At 51.6% G+C, this 17980-nt stretch overlaps 2 protein-coding genes across 3 annotated transcripts in view; both read right to left on the minus strand.

Annotated features, from left to right (window-relative positions):
- The window catches only part of FGD5 (FYVE, RhoGEF and PH domain containing 5), a 107075-nt gene extending 101405 nt beyond the window's left edge, over positions 1-5670 (minus strand). The window contains exon 1 of one of the 2 annotated variants that reach the window (XM_081071659.1): positions 5540-5670. In XM_081071659.1, the coding sequence (XP_080927785.1) occupies positions 5540-5552 (13 nt within the window). In that variant the 5' untranslated portion in view covers positions 5553-5670. The remainder of the gene's footprint in view (positions 1-5539) is intronic. The other variant, XM_081071660.1, reaches the window with a different exon arrangement.
- Positions 5591-17980, minus strand: part of LOC308507355 (uncharacterized protein C3orf20) — a gene marked incomplete at both ends in the record, with an annotated part of 95166 nt that continues 82776 nt past the window's right edge. Inside the window, 2 exons of the mRNA XM_081072202.1 lie at positions 5591-5746; positions 5839-6145. Coding sequence (XP_080928328.1) covers positions 5591-5746; positions 5839-6145 — 463 coding nt within the window. The remainder of the gene's footprint in view (positions 5747-5838; positions 6146-17980) is intronic.

Consider the following 17980-nt stretch of genomic DNA (forward strand, 5'->3'; position numbering starts at 1 on the left):
AAACTGTAGCTATTATTGTTCTAATTAAGTCAGTCTTTGCTTACCCCACATCTTGCTCTATATTTACATATTATGCAATATATTAGCTTCAAGTTCTCAACATCAGGTGTCAGGCTTTCCATGAAATTATTCTTTGGGGGTGGGGAGTCTCATTGCTCATCCTTAACAGGTGGTATTTCACATGGGTGCCATGAGACCTGACAGGGACAGAAGGGCCATGAAAAACGACCATCACCTTGGCTGTATCGCCCCCACTCCCACCCCATCCTTCATCCAATCAAGCTATTGATCTGCGGATGCCGTCTCTTCGGGAAAGGTTACAGTGGGCATCTGAGGCATGATTCTGCAAGAAAATGTCTTCCCCACAGCGCCTCTAGGAATGACAAGTACACAGCGTCCATGCCCTGCTTCTAGCTCTGAAGCTCAGGGAGTTTCACCTGCATCCGCTCTGAGATCAAAGGATGCCAGAAGCAGAAAGGCCTTGTCTGACTCCTCGTTGAAAGATGAGGAAACTGAGGCACAAAGAGGGCAGGTGACTGGCATGCAGTTACTCAGAAAATCGGGAGCAGGGACCAGGTAGAATGTGGGTTTCCCGCTGCAGTCACTTGAACTTCTGCCTTGGTCCTTTGCCACTGAAATTTCCTCTACGGTGGAGATTCAGGGTTCCCTTCTAGTGACGTAGAGAAGAGAAAAATGCAGGAAAAAATGCAGGGAAATGGAGACCAGGGACAGCTAGCCAAGGGAGAAATTTACATAAGTTTGAGTCCAGAGCTCAGAAGTACTAACTGACCATAAGGTGGATGACTGCTTTCATTTGCTCCCATCCAATTTCCTTTAACCCTATTTCATTAAATAGGTATTTATTGAGCACCTACTATGTGCCAGGCACTCATCTATAATCTTTGGATACACCAATAAACAAAACAAAGACCCTGTCCCTCATGGACCTTATATTCTAGTGGTGGGAGATAAGCAATAAAAGGGGTATTTTCCATATTGTATGTTAATTATCATAAAGTCTATGGAAAAAGATTAGGAGTTGGGGTTGCAATTTTTAATAGAGTGAACAGGATAGGTCTCACTGAGAAGACATTACAGCGAAGATCTGAAAGTGGTGAGGGAATCCATGACTCACCTGGCATGTCATGGAGGCCAGAGTGGCTGGAGGGGAACGAGCAAGTGAGAAGGACAAGCAGGAGATGAGGTCCGAGGGTCATGGGAGAGTATAGGCTATGAAGGGGCTCGAGCAGAAAGACATGGACATGCTGGCTAATGTGTGGAAATTGGTGGAAGTGGTGAAGATAGACACAGGGAGACCTGCGAGGAGGCTCTTGCAATAATCCAGGCAAAACATAATGCAGAATATGATGGAGGCTTGGACCTGGTTGGTAGCAGCAGAAGTGGTGAAAAAGAGTAGAATTCCAATATGAAGGGAGAGCTGGTAGGATGTGCAGGCAGCCTGGATATGGGGTGGAAGAGAAGGAGAGAAGTCAAGGACAACACCAAGGTTTTGAGTTGGAGCAACTGGAAAAGTTGCCACCAGCTGAATTGGGGAAGCTTGTAGGTGCTGGGGCGGGAAACCAGAATTCCAGTTTGCACTTGTCAGATTCCAATTACCCATCACACACCTTGGTGGAGATGACAAGTGGGCCCCTGAGTATTCCAGCCTGGGTTCCGGGGATAGGTCTAGCTGGAGGTATCCATCAGGGAGATGGAATTTAAGGCATGAACCTGGTGAGATCACCAAGCGAGGGAGTGTGGACAGAGAAAAGAGCAGGGCCAAGGAGGGCGCGAGAAGGAGCCAGCAAAGGAGACTGAGGAGGGAGCAAAGAAAATAAAAGGAGTGTGAGGGCTTCCCGTTCTGCTCTCTCCCTGCCTCCTTCACCAATAGGAGCCAGATAGAGCCCCTGCCCTCAGCACCGTTATCTGGGTCTCAGAGCCACTCTGCCTAGAGAAGGCTCAGGGAAGAGGTAGCATAGGGCTGCCCGCTGAAAGAGAGGATTTCACAATCGAAAAGAAGGTTGAGTTCCAGGTAGAGGGAACAGTGTGCAGAGGTGCAGAGACAGTGAGATGCGAAGCCCTTTGGGAAAATGGTAGAGCCCACTATTGCTGAGCTCGAGTATGGTGGGGGTAGCGGGATTACAGGATAAATCAGAGCTGCAGTTCCTCTTCTGGGTTAAACTTAACTTTCTGACTGTCCCGAACGCAGCATGGATGGAGCTGTCTGTCTCCTGACTCCCTCTGACTGCTGCATAAACCTTCTCTCTGTATCACAGAGTCTGGGGGTCACACCCTCCCCGGCCCCAAGTTAGCAACACCAGGACCTCCTGGCAATTTGCTAAGCCTCAGGAGGACTTGAATGCAAATATCCTTCAAGCCAAGACGCTAAGAGTTAACTGGGGGGTGGGGTAACCCCAGTGACAGGAGAAGAGATTTTTAACAACTCTGGCGATAGAAATCATCCCCAGCCAGTCCCTGGTACCAGTTTATATTTTCTTTCTCTATTTTAATTAAATATCTGTCACTCATACATTCATGCTTGCTGTTCCCTTGTCAGCTAGATAGAAGTTCAATTAGAAGGGGTATTGGAAGGAGCACTGAACGGGGAGTCGAGGGCTCTGATCTCCACTCCCAGCTCTGCCCTTAAATGGAGGTGTGACCTTGGGCAAGTCCCTTCTCCTCCCTGAGCCTCAGTTTCCCCATCGGTAGAGTGAGGGGACTGCCCCAGTCCATAAGTGCCTTCTCCTCTGGCCGCCTACAGCCTATTAAAACTCATCGCTCTTCTTACCATGTCCCCTGACATCCTGTCTTCAGTTCCCTAGCCTGTTTCAACCGCAGTTCACTATACTCCCCCTGGAACTCTCATAACCATATGTTCCAAGAGTAATTATCTTCCAATTTCACCTTCCAATTGCATCTTAATTTAACTTTCATTTCAGGGTGCTTGCTGGAATGTCCATGCAAAGCCTGATGATTTCTAATTAGGCTGCTGTTAAGCCAGTGCAATGATCCACGACAGGGCACTTATTTAGAAGGCAACCTGGCACAGAGTGGGAAGAGCATGGGGCCCCGGCTTGGACAGACCTGGACTCCAATCCCAGCTCTGCCATACATCAGCTGTGTGACCTTGGGCACATGACTTTGCCTCCCTGCGCCTGTTTCTTTCTTGGTAATATGGAAGAAATACCCTTTTATCTTAAGGCTGTTGAGAAGTTCAAGGGAAATAACAGACATAGGATGACTAACAAAATCAACTGGCAAACATTTCCTGTGTACCTACTATGTGTTAGGCATTGGGTAAAAAAGGAGGCTCTCAAGCTGGACAGTCTGGATTTCAGTCCTGTCTCAGCTCCCCATTAAGTCAGTGACCGTTAAATCCCTGCAGCTCAGTTTTTCCATTTATAAAATGGAGATAGCAAAAGTACTCACCTCATCAGGTCACTGTGAAAACTAAACTGATACAAGTAAAACACTTAAAAGTGACATCTGATTCTTAGCAAGTAAGCACTCAATAAATACTAGCTAGCATTTACTGGTCACTTGGAATGTGAGAGACATTATTCCCGGTACATTACATGCTTTATTTCATTGAATCGTGAGAACTCAATGACCAAGACCTCGTTATCCCCATTTTTCAGATGAAGAAACTGAGGCACAGAGAGATTCAGTAACCTGATAAAGGTCACATAACTAAGTACATGGTGGTTCTGAGATTCCGTCCTATGGAGCCTGTGAACCGTTACGCTACATGATCAGGAAATCCAGAGCATGGCACACAGAAATCATTATGTGAGGTTTTTATCATTGCCATCACACAGAAAAAGGAACCAGGTTTATGCTGGGCACAGATTATAGGAGGGCTGAACCCAACAGCAGCAACTGCTGAGATTTCCTGGGACCAAACTGTCCTCTCAGTTTATTCTGGCTCACTCCATCCCCCAGATTCTCAGAGAAGGAAGGGCTTGCCCTAGCCTCATGGAGCGAAACGTGGGAAAACTGGAACCGCTCTCACCATTGTTTTAAAGCAAGTTTTATTAGGAGTATAGGAAAAAGCTAGCCTGGCTCTGTCCAGGCTGTGCCAGCACAGGCAGGAGGCGACCTTTTTCCTCCACGCACGGAATGGCTGGCTGGGTGCTGCGACCTGTTCCAGCCTTTCCAGGTACCCCAAAGTGGCTCCCCTGCTCCTACCTCCCGGGTATCCTGTGACCCACACTCTGTCTAGGTGTCCACATGCGCAGCAACAGGGCCTTGGCACAAGGAGGCAACTGCTACACTCCCAAGTCCCCAAGTGGCTCCTTTTTCCTATCAGTCCAACCAGTATCTCCTGTCTGCACCTCACTCCTAAAACAATGACTTTTTTCATTAAAAAGATTTTAAAAAGAAAAAAACCCACCACACACACACTCTCTCTCTCTCACACACACACACACACACAGTGCAGCAGGATATGGTTCTAAGACAACCAAAATGGTGGCTTCCTGTTTCTTTAGGGATGTGTGTTTTGGAGTATGGCTTCAGACAAGGGTGTTGGTTGGGGAGAGGGCTGCCTATTGCTAAATTCTAAGAAAAAAAAAAGGGATGACCGCCCCTTGGCAGGCAGATCAAGTTAGCTGGGAGTGTTCCCTTGCAAACTCTCCTCTTTGAGGGAACTTTCTGCCCCCCTCCCCCCCCACGCCGTGTGGATGGGAGTCAGGAATCCCGGGAACTGGGTTCCAGGAACCGCCTATCTCTGAGTCTCAGTCACTAAATTTGTTCAGTGGCACCCCAGTGGAGAAATCGCTAATCTTTATTGTCACACACGTTCTGGGTTGCACGGAATCCCTGAACTGGCGAGTCCGATTCACCAGGCAGACACACGAGGGATGGGAGGGAACGCCTGGAGTGCAGCTTAGCCTCGGCGACGGTCCCCTTGGCATTCGGTCCCCTGGGGAAGGCACAAAGAGGGCCCCGGGCCCGGGCGCTGCGAGGGAGGGGTTCGCCAAGGGGGCAATGACTTAGGGCTTGTTAGTCCTATTCGGAGAGCAAGCTGCGTCTCGGGGTCTTAGGAGATACAAGGGAAACAGTAACCCTCTTAAGGGCGCGCCGCGGGGGCAGAAGGACGAGGACTAGCCCCTGGTGTGGAGAGCCTGGACGGATCCCGTGCGCCAGGAGGGGTCCGCGAGGGGCCGGGGTGCGGGTGTAGGGGCGCCACCAAGTTGCCTCTGAGAAGGGGACGCCCTTCTCTGTTGCCGAGGGTACCCCCATTCCGGGCGCCGCCGTGAGAGCGGGACGAGAGCGTACATGGTCAGGGTGCGGCCTCCCCGAGGTTAAGGGGGCCGTCCCTGAGATGGGGAGACTCGCACAGGGGCCCCAGATGCTTCAGTCTCCTCGGCGAGGGGACTCCGGACCCGCCCGTATCTCGACCGAAGCCAGCAGAGTGGGACGGTCGAGGGATTCTCCGCCGTCGCTCCGGGCGCCCCGCGGGCTCCCACTTGGAGCGCCTGCCCGGGGCCCCCTCGCGCTCATCTCTCGGCGCCCGAGATCGTGCGGAGCCTCCTACCTGCTCTGTTCATCTTCCAGAGCGCGGAGCCCGGGGCCGCCCGTCGGTCGGTCAGTCCTTCCGTCCGAGCGCGAGTCCGCGCGCCGTCTCACTCCGGGGCCGACCCGCGGGGCCCGCACCCCCTGGCGCCCGCCCCGCCCCCCGGCGCGCGCCGGACTCCCCGCGGGGCGCGGGGCCAGTGGGGGCGCAGGACGCGAGCCTCGGGGGCTGGGCGGGGCGGGGCGGGGCGGGGCGGGGAGGGGGCGCGAGCACAGGGCGCGCGGGGCGGCGGCCGGGGCAGCGCGCGGCGTCGCGTTCACTCGGACTCTTCGCTCAGCGCAGGGCAAGTGGGGGCGCCGGGCGCGAGCCTCCCGGGCTGGGCGGGGCCGTGCGGGCGGGGCGGGGAGGGGGCGCGAGCGCGCCGCGCGTGGGGGCGGTGGCCGGGGCGGCGCGCGGCGTCGGCTCCGGGCTCCCGGCTCCCGGCTCCCGGCTCCCGGCTCCGCGCCGGGCGCGCTGCGCGCTGGCTGCCGCGCCTCTGCCTGCGCTGCCTCGGCCGCTGCCGCCGCCCCTCCTAGACGTTTCCTCCCGCTCGCGAAGAGGAAGGCTTTTTTTTTTTCCCTTTCTGCTCTGTCAGGGATTGAGGGAGCTGAGGGGCGAGGCATCCCTGTGCACATTTAAAGGGGCCGTGGCCCTGGGGACTCGGGGACCCGTGCGAGGTTCAAGGAACCAGCATCGGGGACCGGGGAAAGCCGGCTAGTTGGGCTCCTGGGGACGTCCTGGTCCCTTTTCCAAACGGACCATCCATCTTTATTTTCAACCACAGGCATCATTCAGTCCTGCGCCAGGCGCTATGCTGAGCGCCCAACAAGACAGCCCTAAATTGTTGCCCTCATGGAACTTAGATGAGAGAAGGTCACAAGACAAATAAGCAATAAATGTAATTTCAGAGAGTGATAAGTGCCTTGAGGGAGATAAACCGGGGTAATGGGGCAGAGCATTGGCTCTCAAAATTGTGTGGACCAGTATGGGAATTGTTAAATATGCAAATTCTCGGGACCCTCCCTAGACTTATTGAATCAGAAATCCTGTGTTTAACAAACCCCTAAGATCCTTCTGATGCAAGCTGAAGTTTGAGAAACACTCGAGTAGAGAATGGGTGATCAAGGAAGGCCTCCCTGAGGAGGTGATGTTGAAAGGGAGACCTGGTTGATGAGGAGCCTGTTTTTGTTTGCTCAGCACACTGTGGTCAGCACCTCCCTGGGACCAGGCCTGGTGCTAGGCAATATGGATGACCCCCACCAAGCTTCCACTTTGAGTTCCCATCTGATTGTCCATGCAACATAGGCAGATAGTTTCTGCTTCCCGGGACAAGTGTTGCGATGGGGACAAGAGTGCACAGCAGTTTTTAGGAACTCTGAGGTGGCCACAGAGTGCAGAGGGTTCAAGTAAAGGAAAGGCCTTCCAGGCAGAGGGAATAGCTTGGGCAAAGACATGGTCTGTCAGAGGACCCAGAGGAGGTTGGCTTGGGGAATAGAGAGTTGGGAATGTCCCAATAGGTGGTACAGAAGGGTCAGGGTAGAGGGGTTCCAATGGACATACCGAGCAGGTCCTAGGTAACCAGATATTTTCATTGCATAGACAAAACACCCCGCGGCTCTAAGCATCAGCATGACTCGGGCTTGACTCACTGAACCAGAATCTGCATTTTAACAAGGTCTCCAGATAATCTGTATACACATCACCACTGGAGAAACACTGCCCTAGATAACCCACCCATTTCTTTTTGGCCAAAGGACAAATGCTTCCAAAGGACACAGAAGCAGAGAAAACACATCCTGGTACCCCAGGTTCTCGCTGGGGTGAGGACTTAATCCCTGGCCTCTGTCTCATTAATACGTTATTGGAAGATTGGTAGGATTCTGGATATCTGGGGGCTTGAACCCAGCAGAAATCCTGGTGCATATTAGGTGCTCACTAAAAATATATGACATACATGAAGGTCTGATTTGAATTGTTACTGTGCCTGGCACACAGAAGGTGTTTAATGCACACATACTGAAGATAGATGAATGAATTTCAGTTAGGTAATGTGGAAAGCCTCCAAAGATGTTAAACTCTTTTTTTTTCCCATCTTAACAAAAAAATCTTACATAGTGTTTCACACTCTCTAAGCATCTTCATACACCTACCCAGGTTTGCAGGATTTGTTTTGTTTTACTTTCATCTCCTGATGCCCACAGTATGGAATTAGATTATGCACATTTACAGGCAAGGGCCTAGGGTGTACCTCAGTTTCCCCAAATCAGGAATTGAATTTTATTCTTTTAAATGACCTTTTCATTTCTGAGCCACCAGAGTCTTTAAGCCTCTAACCTTTTGTTGAGAAATACTCGTACCTCTGGAATAGAAAATCAATGACAGAATTTGTTACTTGGGCTCTTAATAAACCTTATGGATCCCTGCCCGGAGATGTTAGAGATGGTGATGGAGAGGTGATGATGGAAGTGATAGTGGATGTGGAAGATATCATATTGCAGGTGAAGGGAGCAGAGGAGGTGAGGTAGGAGATGTGAAGTCACGGTGAAGATAGAAAGCGTGATATTGTTGGTGGTGGAGGAGGTGGAGGTGGTAGAATTGATAGATGTGGAAATGGACTTGAGGAGATGAGAGAGCTGATGGAGCTGGTCAAGATGATGGGGGATGGAAGCGGTAGAGCTGAGTGAAGTGATGGTGGGCTGGTGGTAATGGGAGGTGAAGTTGGTCAAGATGGTGGAGATGATGGAGTTGAGGGAGGTAATGGAGGTGGGAAGTGATGGAGCTGATGGTTGAGAAGGTGGGGGGCATATCTGATGCAAAAAGAAAATATGTTTCAAAAATTGAGCTTGTTCAGGGATTAGCAATAAAACCCAAATAACCTAGGATCCCAGGGTAAGAGCAGGAGAGGTAGGCTTATACAGTGGGGTCATATAGCCAGTTAGGGAAACAGCCAGTGGTGGAATCCACACCACCTGACATCCAGGCCCAAGTTGGAATCACATGGAGCCTGAAACTATGCACCTCTTCTCCAATGGCTGCAGTCTTTTATTAATACAGTGGTACCTCGGTTTTCGAACGTAATCCACCAGCTCTGAAACATTCGAAAACAGCCGACAGCTAGGTCTCAGGATCTTGCACTCAGCGGAAGTCGTGTGACATATTCGACTTCTGAGTTGTGTTCGTAAACCGAAGCATTTACTTCCGGGTTTACAGCATACATAAACCAAAATGTTCGTCAATGGAGACATTGAAAAACCGAGGTACCACTGTACTTTGCCTTTTGAGGGCAGGAGCCCCTCCTTGCTTTTCTGTCTGGCAGGGTTGGGGTATGACACCTTTAAGGCAGATCCTCAGCAGGAGTTAGGCCTACCTGCACTTTCCAGGCCTTCCTTCTCTCCCCCTTTTTCTTTTCTACCTGCCTTGGATGGTCAGAATCGCTCCATCAACCGCTGTTTCCCTTCACTGTTGGGCCTGAGCACAGGAGAAGGGAGGGCAGGACAGACCACAGTGCCTTGCTAAGCCCTTTCCACTACTGTTGAATTTGGGATTTGAGGCTAGGCAAAGTCTACTTAAAAAGATCATAGCACCAGTGACAGTTGGGAAAAAACACAGGTCTGAACTTGTTGAGCTGAAACCGCATGCCAGGGTGGAGTGATGGGCGGTGAAGCTCAACTGTTCATTCCTTTGTTTACTTTTCCTAACAAGAGAAAATGGATGTAAAAGACCATAAGGCTCTTCAAACATCCGGTGCTAATGCTGGTGCTTGGACTTGCTCAATTCTTAAGGAACTGAGCCGTAACCTCTCACTGAGCTCAGGGATGGCTGTAAATAACCACAAAGACTATGGCTGTGGGGGCTGGGGAGGAGTAATGGCCATCTTCACTCCTGTTTTGAGCCTTTAATGCATGTATTCTTCCCAAGAATCCTAGAAAGGGATTATTATATCCCCATTTCACACAGCAGGAAAACTGAGGCCCAGACAGGGGAGGTGACTTGCCCCTACAGCCCAGCCAGGAAGCATAGCCCATTCACTCTGAGAACATGGTCTGAGTTCTGAACTACCAAAAAATCCATCTAGGTCTTCATGTTTCCCAAGTCACTCTTACCATCTTACCTGTTCCTCTCAGCAGACCGTGGGCCATCCATACAGCTCCCTGCACATAGCTTAGGTGTTATGCCCACTTGACAGACTGAGAAACTGAGGCCCAGAGGGGAAAACAACTAGACTGGGATCACACAGCGAGTTAGGGCAATAGCCAGTGGTGGAATCCACACCTCCTGACATCCAGGCCCAAGTTGGAATCACATGGAGCCTGAAACCATGCACCTCTCCTCCAATGGCTGCAGTCTCTTGCTTTGCCTTTTGAGGGCAGGAGCCTCTCCTTGCTTTTCATTGGCAGCATTGGGATGTGACAACTTTAAAGAAGATCCACAGCAGGGCTCAGGCCTCCCCGCACTCTCCAGGCCTCCTTCTCTCTCCCTTTTCCCCTCCCTTGTTTCTACCTGCCTTGGATGGTCAGAATGGCCAGCAGCTCCCAGTTTCATCATGATGACCCAGCCCATGTCTGTAGGAGCATTGGAAGGGGACACCACGGTTCTGCTACATCTGAGGAACAGCCAGGCGGGAGCCTCAGAGCCTGAGGAACTTGGGGGGTTAAAGGCACTTGGCCAACCAGCACATTGGCAGGTGAGGAGGCTGTGGCAGTAACAGCCGGCGACACTAAGATTGATAATCATAACAAATGCTGATTGTCACATCTACTGTGTACTCTCCACGTGCTTCTGGTGATAATGGGAAGTGATTTTATTATCTCCATTTTACAGTTGAGAAAACTGAGGGCCAGACAGGTGAGAGACTTACTCAAGACTCAGAGCTAGTGGTGGACTTGGGATTAAACCTAGGTCTGTCTGTCCCCAAGGCCTGTGCTATTCACAGTATACCACGTTTGTCCAAGATCACAGTGGCCGAGTCAGCACCAGAGGCTTAGGCAGCCAGCCTTCCTCCCTCCTTCCCTCCTTCCCTTCCTTTTTTCCTTCCTTCCACAAAAGTGCACTGAGTGCCTACTCTGTGCCAGGTGCTGGGTCAAGGCCCAAGCAAACAGGCCACTCTCACTCTGGCCTTCTTGAGCTTCCAGGCCAGCTGAGGAGGCAGGACACCCAATGGTAATTATCCATCAGTTCGATGAGAGCATTAATGGGGGAAACACAGACTCCTCTCAGATGCCTTTAGACCCCTGGTGTGAGGCTAACCAGTTCCCTGGGACCTCTGAAGTCAAAATCACCCCTCACTGGACCCTTTTAAGACCCCCAGTCTCCACCCCCCTGAAAACCCTGCCCTCACACCTCTCACACACGCATAACTCATCATATGAGTTAAAGATCAGGATCCTCTAAGTAAGCAAACATCTCCCATCTTATTATCCTTAGACCATTGGGGCTAATTACCTCCCTGCACACAGCTTAGGGAACCTCAAATCAAAACTGCTGGAATCCAGCTCCCTGTTCCCGCCTGTCTGAAAGCTCGGCAAAGTGCAGAGCCAGAACCGCAGCTGGATGTGGCCATGTGTTCCAGAAACAAAGGGCATCTAGGCTCTGTAAGCTCATGTGAAGGTGAAGGCAGCATGGCCGAGCCTCTGGGACAGGCTGTAGAATGCAGTGGTCAGGAGCCACACTGTCCTGGGGGCAAGTCCCAACCTCAGTTTGCCCACTGATAAATCGTAATAGTATTTGCCGAGTACTTATTTTGTGTACTCAGTGTATTGCATGTTATTAGCCTATTTAATCCTCTCAACAAACCTATGAAGTGGGCAGTTATTACTCCCATGTTACAGACGAAACTACCATGGCACAGAGAGGCTGAGGCATCTGCCCAGGGATACACAGCAAGTAAGTGGTAGGGATCCCAGCTCTGGGGACAGCTTTCTTACCCATTTCAGCACACTGGCCCCCATCAATTGGACATGAAATAGTGTCTGCTCATTAAATGAGATAACTCATCTAAAACATTCAATAGGGAAGGGAGAGACACAGGAGGCACTCAATAAATGATCATTATTATTTAAATGTCAAATACACAGCTGGTGCTCAATAATTTTGCAACGCACACCCCACAATCAGCTGGTGAAGGACAGGAGAGAGCACATATTGAGCACCTGGTGTATACTGGGATGGGTGAGAGGGGGTAACCTGGGAGCCTCACAGGAGCCCGGGAGCGTGGGGCGGCAGCCTGGGGTCTGCTTCCTGTCCCAGTCCAGAGGAAGGGACAATCAGGGTTTTGTTTCCCCACTGAAATGGGGGCTCTTCCAAAAAGCTGGGGCCCAATTGGCTGCCACCTCGCATTTCACATCTGACTTTATAGCTGAATCCAGCTAGGTCTCCCATTTTTCACAGGGAACAGGTATACCTTTTGTCTCTAGGGATAACATGCATGTTATTAAAAAGGAAATGACCCTGGCCCTGCAGCCTCTTCAGCTGCTGATCCTCAGGTCTCTGCAGCCTCGGGCTTTTTACACCACAAAGCTCTGGCTGTGACAGCACCGGCTCCCAGGGCTTATCTTTCCCTGGAAAGTCACTGAATTGCCTTCCTGGCTCCAGGGCCCAGCAAATCTGAGCCAGACACTTGCCGGGTGGATGAGTCTTCACAAGGCCACCCTTCCCTTTCCGTGACCCAAAGATTGGTGGGGGACCTCAGGTAAGTTCAGCTCAGGCATCTTACAACCCCACCCCCATTGCACACACCCAGGCACAAAGACAGAAAGGAGCTGGAGACCCCTGCCTCCACCAGTCACTGGTTCTGTGGCCTTGGGCAAGACACTTCGCCTCTCTGCAACTCAATTTTCTCCTCTGTAAAATGGTAATAATGAGACCTTTCTCTTGGGTCGTGGTGAGGATTAAAAGAATGTTAGTTCCCCTTTTTCTTTACCTTCCTGACTTTGAAGAGCTCACAGTTCGGTTCGAGAGGAGGGTCTAGGGTCAGCTAACAGTGGAGCTGGGGGTGAAAGCAGGGGACTAAGTTGAGCTGAGGAGCTAGAAGAGAGGAGGTGACAATGGGCTTTAAAGGTCAAGTGGCATTTTCCAGGTAGAGAAGTAGGTTGCCATTCCAAGTAGGGGAATAGCCTGAGCAAGTGCCTGTGGGGATGGAGAGGTAGGCAGGACAGGGCCAAGGTGAGAAGTGTGCTGTGCTCACATCCTGGGACAGGTGTAGGGAAAAGCTCTCCAGTGGCTAGCCAAAGAGTTTGGACTTACCCTGCAGGTAATGGGGAGCCATAGAGTGTTTCTGGGGGAAGGTGAGACGTGGTCAGACCTGTGTGAGAGATGGTGTGGTAGGGGAATCGGAGGGACAAGCCTGGAAGTGGGGTGACCCAAGAGAACTGGGGCAAAGGCCCCAAGAGAGGTTAGGCTTGAACTCATAAATGTTCCTCACCCACAGTTTTGGGGCTCAAATGCATGCTGGGAAGGTTTCCAGGAAGAGGAAGTCTTTGCACCCTGTAGGAATTACACAAGCAGAGGGGAGCAGGAGAGGGCATGCCAGGCGGGGGTGGGAACCGGGGGCCTGTAGCCCAGTTAAGCTGGTGTCCAGTATGCAGGCAGGGGCCTCAAAGGCCTTTGTCCAGCAGGCCTTCAGCTCCCCAAGGAAGGGCTGAGCTCTGGGGGAGGGGAGTCTGAGGCTGGGCAGGACCAGCTTGGAGGTTTTATCACCACTGGGTGGGATCCAAGGTCTGTGAAGGAAGTGACCACCCTCTTCCGGCCAGCCATTTTTTTTTCCTTCTACTGGCCTGTTTGGCTTTTTCCCGAGGCCGCATTTCCACAAAGGCCCCTCCTGGCTGGCTGGGTGTGGGCATGGCTCCACCACACACCCAGCAGCAGGGGTGGCCCGGCCCTGGGCTTCCTGCCCCTCTTTGGGCAGGCTGATTGGAGGAAAACAGCCCTCAAGCCTTCTTCAAAACAGGAAACTGCTCTCCCTGCTTCCTGAAGGACAGGAACTGTCCCCATGGCAACCATGGGACAAAGAGGCCAGGTTAACCCTTCTGATGGCAGGCCTGCCTTAGAACCTCTTCTTACCCACCCCTCCTGGGTGTGGTACAGTACAGGTGACAAGCGGGGGCCTGCTTCAATGACATCCTCCAAATCTCACTACCTTCCGAGGGAAAGGCAGGGCTGGGATTTTATATTCATTGCATGGATGACAATGTTGAGGTGAGCTCAGAGGACGAAGGCCTGGCAGGCCACACAGTATGTCAACCTCAGCAGGGCACCAGTGTGAGGGTGGAAGTCAGATTGTCTTCTCTGCAGTCTTGGCTCCCTGCTAGCTGTGTACCTTGGGCAAGTGGCTTCACTTTCCAGTCTCAGTTTCTCTACCTGTGAAATGGGACAATTATTCATGGAACCGCTGTGCGCATCAACTGAAGTCATTCACTCATCCAACACATATTCACTTGTTGTATGAGGTGTTCTAGGCTCCAAGGATACGGCACTGACAACAACACTAACAAAAACCTCCTGCCTCGTGGGGTGAGTGCTGTAGTTGGGGGAGGCAGGCAGTAAACTAGTCCACAAATCCGTGTAAATGATCAGAGAATGATCAGAGCTATGAGCAATGGATGGGGAGCAGAGTGTGGAGAGGTCTTATCAGTTTGGTGGCCCAGGAGAGGTGAGGACACTGGGAGAGTGAGAAGGAGCCTGTCAGCGAAGCCCTGGAGGATAGCAGTTAGGCAGAAGGGCCAGCAGGGAAGACCCAGGGGCAGGGAGGGCTGTGCCATCTGAGGAACAGCAAGGTGCTGTGTGCAGACAAGTGGGGAGGAAGAAGGCGGAAGAGGCTGCTCATCAGAGCCTCGAGGTTATATTTTCAGAGCAAGTGCGAGCCATGGAGGGACAAATTCTGACTTGCATTTTTAAAGATTTCACTCTGGCAGTGCGTGCCGGTGGGAGGCAGCTCAGAGTGACAGGGACTCCAAAAGGCGTCTTTTCTGAGGGACCTTTTGCTACGACCCTGGAGAGACCTGAGTCATAGGGAGAGGAAATCATTTGTTGTTGTTTTGAGGGGCGGGGCCGGCAGGGGACCCTGTGGCCTGCACCATTCAGGAGCCCAGCCTTTTCCTCGACAGCCCACCAGGACACACCCCTCCTGCCTCCCTCCCTCTCTCAATGCCCAGGGTTGCTGTGAAGAGGCCTTGGACACAGCTCCCAGCATTGTGGTGCACGGAGTCGCTGCTCAGCAGTTGCTTCGGGAATAACATCTGTTCTCCTTACTATGGCCTCCAAGATCTGTCACTGCCCTACCTTATCATGCCCCCTCCCACCTCATCTCCCACCACCATCCTTTTTCCCTGTACTCCAGCCACACTGGCCTTCCTCTCTATCCCTGCCCCTGCCCGAGGGACTTTGCACCTGCCATTTCTGCTCTCTAGAAAACGCCTGTCCAGATTTTCTCATGCCTGGGCCAGCTTACCTCGTCGGTCAGGTCTCAGATGTCACCTCTTCACAGAGGTGTGCCTGACCACCATCAACCCTCGTCTCTCGCCACTCCATCACCCTGTGTCTCTTCTTTGCTTGTACGCACCCATAGCTGAGATCACTGTCCCATCTAAGTATCTAGTTACCTGTGTGGATTCTGTCTCTCTGCCTGGAATGCTAGCTCTGGGAGGACAGGGCTGGGTCTCTTTTGTTGGCTGCCCTACAGGCACCTGAACAGAGCCCACTGTTAATATCTGTTACATACCCAGTGAACGGACAGTGTTAGAGACCTACCCCCACCTGGGCTTAGCACCAAACTCCCATTCAGGCCTAACTATGAAGAGACAGGTGGGCTGGGGAGGGGGGTCTCTCGGCCAGAATGCATCTCTCAAAAGTAGTTGGTTGGAGATGAAGGGAGCAAGGATTAAATGTTTGTCCTATAGAGGAACTAACATTTATTCACCAATGAACAAACTAATGCATCATTATGTTATGATCACCAAAAACTGCATTGGGGGCTAGTGTACTGTGAGGGATGATGTATCATTATCCCCATTTTTCAGATGAGAAAAGTGAGGCTTAGAGAAGCAAAGTCTTGTGCCCAAGACCACCTGGCTGGGAAGTGGCCGAGTTGAGGGGAAACAGGACTGACTACTTGGAGCCTGTGCCTTTCTCCTTACCCTCGTACCAGTTGGAAGGGGCCTTGAGCAGAGAGAATGGAAAAAGGTGATTGACTTTCTGAAAAATCTCCTCCCAGGATTTGTCAAGGCCACTGCCACTAGCTACATCTCTGGGTTAACACAGGGAACCCGAATGTCCTAATCTGAAGACTCTTCTGGTCTGGTTACACCACAAATTCCAAAGCCCCATCCCAGGCAAGTGAGTTATGATTTGCCTGGGATTGGGACTGAGATTCTCATTTTGGGAAACATGGAGTTAAGACTTCGCAGGCCCTTGCAAGGCCAGTGGAGCCTGGGGTGGGAGGAGCACAGGGACCCCTTTGTAGACAAAGAGCCTGAAGTTCCAGCTGGGTCATCAGACAAGAACCTGACCATTACTAACCCAAGAAATGTGTAGCAACATCCAAAGGGTGGGGGCTTGTCCACCCCTGCTCTGCCCACTGGGGGGCCAGGCAGCCCTGGGAAGGCCCTGCCAAGCAATCAGTTCTGATGTCCTACCTCTGATGCCACCTGCACTTGAGTTCCCCCAGGGACAAACAGCTCACTTCCTCACAGGGCCATCCTTCCCTTGCGGGATAGCTTTGTAGAACGGGGGTGGCAATGTCACCTTCCCTGACGCACAAGGAAGGGTAGTGGTTTTAAAAGAGGCATTTTGATGAGCCACAAAGCCTGACTCCTGATTTATTTTCCCCGTGGAGCTCCAGAGTGGAGACTGCATCTCTCTGCTGGCCCCTGGCAGAGGGTGAGGGAGATAGAGGCTCCAGAAAGGGCATATTAATCAGTTTAATAAGCATGTGTGTGCCCGTGTGGTTGTGTACGGAGAGGGAGGCAATGTGACCCCGTCACAGACACCATCAATTGCTGAGTGAGCCTCCACCCACCTGAAACCCAGACACTTAGAGAAATGACTCAGGCCCAGCCTGGGAACACCATTAAAACACTCAGCACTCAGTGCCAGTCCACTGCCCCAGGACCACTTCTTCCATCTTTCTAGTAGATGCTGTAGTCAATTGCACGGTTTCCTGCGGGAGCTGCCTCCTAGCTGCCTTCTGGCAGGGGGCCTGCAGGCAGGAGCCAGATGGTCTCCAGCTCAGGGGGGTCCCTGGTGAGGGGAGGAATTGGGGGGAAAGGACCTTCCATGTGTGACCTGGCAGGACCCATGCGTGAATCATTCTGATGATCTCACAGTGTGAGCTGGGGACAGAACTTTGAGAGCTAGGAGTTTGGACTCTGGTGTGGAAGACACACTAAGGTTTGAGCCTCAGCCTACCTACCTCTTCCCAGCTCTGAGTCCAGGGCAAATCCCTTTCCTCTGGGCGTCCCTCTCCTCATCTGTAAAATGGGGCCATTCCTAGCACCCACTGCATGTGTCCATTAGAAAGACCAAATAAGATAATGACCCTCAAGTACTTAGCCTGGTAGTGCCTGGCACATAGTAACTGCTCAGTAAACGTTAGATATTATTACTGAGAATTCTTAATGAAGTACCTGGCACATAGTAGGCAATCAATTAGGACTTGATGTCTTTGGCAAGTATATATTTTCTGGTGTTTGTGAAGGTCTAATCCACACACGATTTCTCACTGACTTGACAGTTTGGTAACTAATCTTTAACTATTTATAATACAAATTCTTTGCATGTCACTTATCAATAAGCAGCAGCCTCCAGCCCTTGCTCTCGGGGGACAATGTCGCAGGGTCTAGAGATGCTCCGCCTTTTAAAGCCTGAGGAGGATTTACCTCTAGCTGTAAACACCTCCCTTAGGATCCGGATATCCCCACCCGCCTATGGAGATGTGGGCTTGGTGCCACCTCAAACTGGTAGACCTGTAGCACTTTAAACATTATCTGTTTAATCTCCACAAGCACTCCCTATGTCAGGTATGATTATCTCCATTTAACAGATGAGGACACTGAGGGTCACAGACTTGCCCCGTGATACACTGCCTGTGGGCAGAAGAAGGCTGCCATCGCAGGCCTGTGGTAATCACACAGTTGGTGCTTTTCTCACTGCACTTAACTCAGGACCTTTCCAACCAAAATGGAGATAATTTTCCCTGAAACAGTGGCAGCCGCAGCACTTACAAGGGCGTGAGGGGTTCCTGCGGCAGAGGTACTACCTGGGGCGGTGGTAGAGGAGTATTCATAACCCCTGGCTTCTCCCTCCATGTTCATTCCACCATTTATCAGAACCTCTTTGTGCCAAGCCTTGGAACCCAGAGGGATCAGACACACTCACTGAACAATCAAAAAGCATCATTGCCTCACAGCCAGGACCAGCTATAGAATGGGC

Source organism: Rhinolophus hipposideros (assembly GCF_964194185.1).
Source record: "Rhinolophus hipposideros genome assembly, chromosome: 14".
In the NCBI taxonomy this organism is placed as follows: Eukaryota; Metazoa; Chordata; class Mammalia; order Chiroptera; family Rhinolophidae; genus Rhinolophus; species Rhinolophus hipposideros.